Genomic DNA, 2,236 nt, shown 5'->3' with positions numbered 1-2,236 from the left:
GCCACCATTGCCCGGCCTTCCTTCCTTTTTTTAAATGCTCAGATGGAACCTGTCACGTGTGAGACAAGAACTCTACTACCAAGCTATATCCTTAGCTCTCTTCTTTGCTTTTCTGAGAAAAAAAGGGAGGAGCTACAACAACACACTATAGGAGATGGGAATGAGTAATGAGATGATCATTTTTATCACATTAACCATCCATCTCTGTGCGTGTCTGTGTGTGTGATGTGCTATGGTGTGTATGTGGAGGTAAGAGGATGATTTTTAGGAATTGGTTTTCTCTTCCTGCCTCGTGTGGTCCAAGGACTGAATTTGTAGTAGCAGGCTTCTTTTACCCCTGAGCCATCTAACCAGCCTTGTAGGTTTTTATTTTTATTTAGTATTTATTTATTTTTGAGACAGGGGCTCTCTATTATATAGCTCTAGCTGTCCTGGAACTCACAGAGATCCACCTGCCTCTGCCTCTGTGCTGTGATTAAAAGATGTGCGCCCCTCCCAGCAGATGTGTGGGAAGGTGAAGGCTCATGTACCTCATGTATTCCAGCCGATACACAGACAAGAGATAGGTAGACATGGCAAAGTCCAGCTTGTTGATGAGGGCAGAGACCTCGGGAGGAGGATCTAGCAAGTTGCTGATGGTGCTTCGGAGTTCGCTCAGCTCAGCCTGGAGGGAGGAAACACTCAGGGGCTCATGAGGCCTCCCCAGAAGGAACCCAAGTGCTTAGTAAGGATGTGGAAGGGATCTGCTCTAATTCCTCTTTGGACAGTCTAAGGAGAGAGAGAAGAGAAGCCTTACAGGGGTGACCGTGTCATTTTTCATGGCCGAGTTGTACTGGAGGACGGATCGCAGCGGCTCTTTGCTGGGAAAGGTGAGCAGAGGTGACTTGGTAGCTATTTCACAGACCCCCTCGTACCACTCTTCTGGCCAGAGTCCTGCAAGAGAGTGGGTGTGAGTAAGACAAGGGCTGGAACAGACCAGGAGGCCACCCGACTGACAGGCATGGTGCCGGTGGGGTGAGAAAGAGGAGAAAGGAGAGGAGAGGAGAGGAGAGGAGAGGAGAGGAGAGGGACAGAGGGAGAGAGAATGAGAATTTATAAAACTATCGAGCACCTAGTTAAAGAAGTATTGACTCTGGCAGTTTCTAGTCTTGAGACCCCTGAGACAACTGTCCATAATATGACACAGAACAATTGTCTACCCAACTGTCTACAGTCATGTGGCACACACAGTGGGAAGTGTCTGTTTGTAAATACCCGTGGGAACAAGCGGCTACATGTGGGCTCAGATCAGATGTACTCAGGCTCTGGAGTAGATGGGTCTGACCTAGCTGTTTCCACTGCACACTTTCTCTGGGAGACACCACTCCCTACCTGAGCCCTCCACAGCGAACCCCATCAGTACAGAGTACAGCCAGAAGTCCCGGAAAAGCTTCTGTAGCCTGGGTTTAGCTTCTTTGATAGGTGGCAGTCGTCGGGTGAGCTGATGTGAGAGGAAGGGAGAAAGGTTATTTGTTAGTAAAACTTTAAGTGTAAAATCAAGCACACATTCTCCAAGAGCCCCATCCCAGCCTTACAGCCAGAATGGGTGCAAACAGGTGCAATGAGCAGTGATCTTCTCAGTCACTCTCCGATTCTAGGTTCATTCCCTCACTGGTTATATGGAATGCTTACTCTGAGCCAGGCACTGTGCGTGGAGTTCACTCAAAGGGCGTTCTATCTAACTGGAAGGGAAACAATTCCAGTTCCTGGAAGTGTTATTATGGGTCTTCACACAAAGCATGGCCAGGCAGAGAACAGAGAGGAAGCATCAGTTGCTAAAGAAGCCTCAGGCCCCAAGGCTGGGAGCTGGGACTGGGAGGGCCCTCAGATCACAATGGGAGCCGTAGACTTTCCAGCACAAGACTCTTTCAAGCAGTAATCTTGGGCAGACTCTCCACAGGTAGTGAGAGCAGACTGTGAAAAGTCAAATTCCCTGAGCTCTTGCTTGAGAAAGCAGCCTTCTTGCTCTGGAGGCCACAGTTGCGTGGGAGTTACAGAAAGTGGTTACTCTGAACAAACCACTCCATGGAGCACACGGATCCCATAGAGTGATGAGATCTAGTCCTCTACACTAGTAGGGTGGGGCTACAAGAGCTAGTTCCACAGGATACAAGATCAACTCCAAAAAATCAGTTGCCTTCCTATACACTAAGGATAAGGAAGCAGAGAGGGAAATCAGAGAAGCATCACCTTTCAC

General features: G+C 48.7%; 1 protein-coding gene across 1 annotated transcript in view; it reads right to left on the bottom strand.

Annotated features, from left to right (window-relative positions):
* Positions 1-2,236, bottom strand: part of Pi4ka (phosphatidylinositol 4-kinase alpha) — a 136,861-nt gene that overhangs the window by 49,658 nt on the left and 84,967 nt on the right. Inside the window, exons 21-23 of the mRNA XM_005369994.3 lie at positions 1,372-1,480; positions 797-933; positions 531-664 (exon numbers count right to left, since the gene is read on the bottom strand). Of these exons, the coding sequence (XP_005370051.1) occupies positions 531-664; positions 797-933; positions 1,372-1,480 (380 nt within the window). The remainder of the gene's footprint in view (positions 1-530; positions 665-796; positions 934-1,371; positions 1,481-2,236) is intronic.

Source organism: Microtus ochrogaster, unplaced genomic scaffold (assembly GCF_000317375.1).
Source record: "Microtus ochrogaster isolate Prairie Vole_2 unplaced genomic scaffold, MicOch1.0 UNK68, whole genome shotgun sequence".
NCBI classification, from domain to species: domain Eukaryota; kingdom Metazoa; phylum Chordata; class Mammalia; order Rodentia; family Cricetidae; genus Microtus; species Microtus ochrogaster.
Note: the sequence above shows the minus strand (reverse complement) of the source record. Positions and strands in the feature narration are given on the sequence as shown.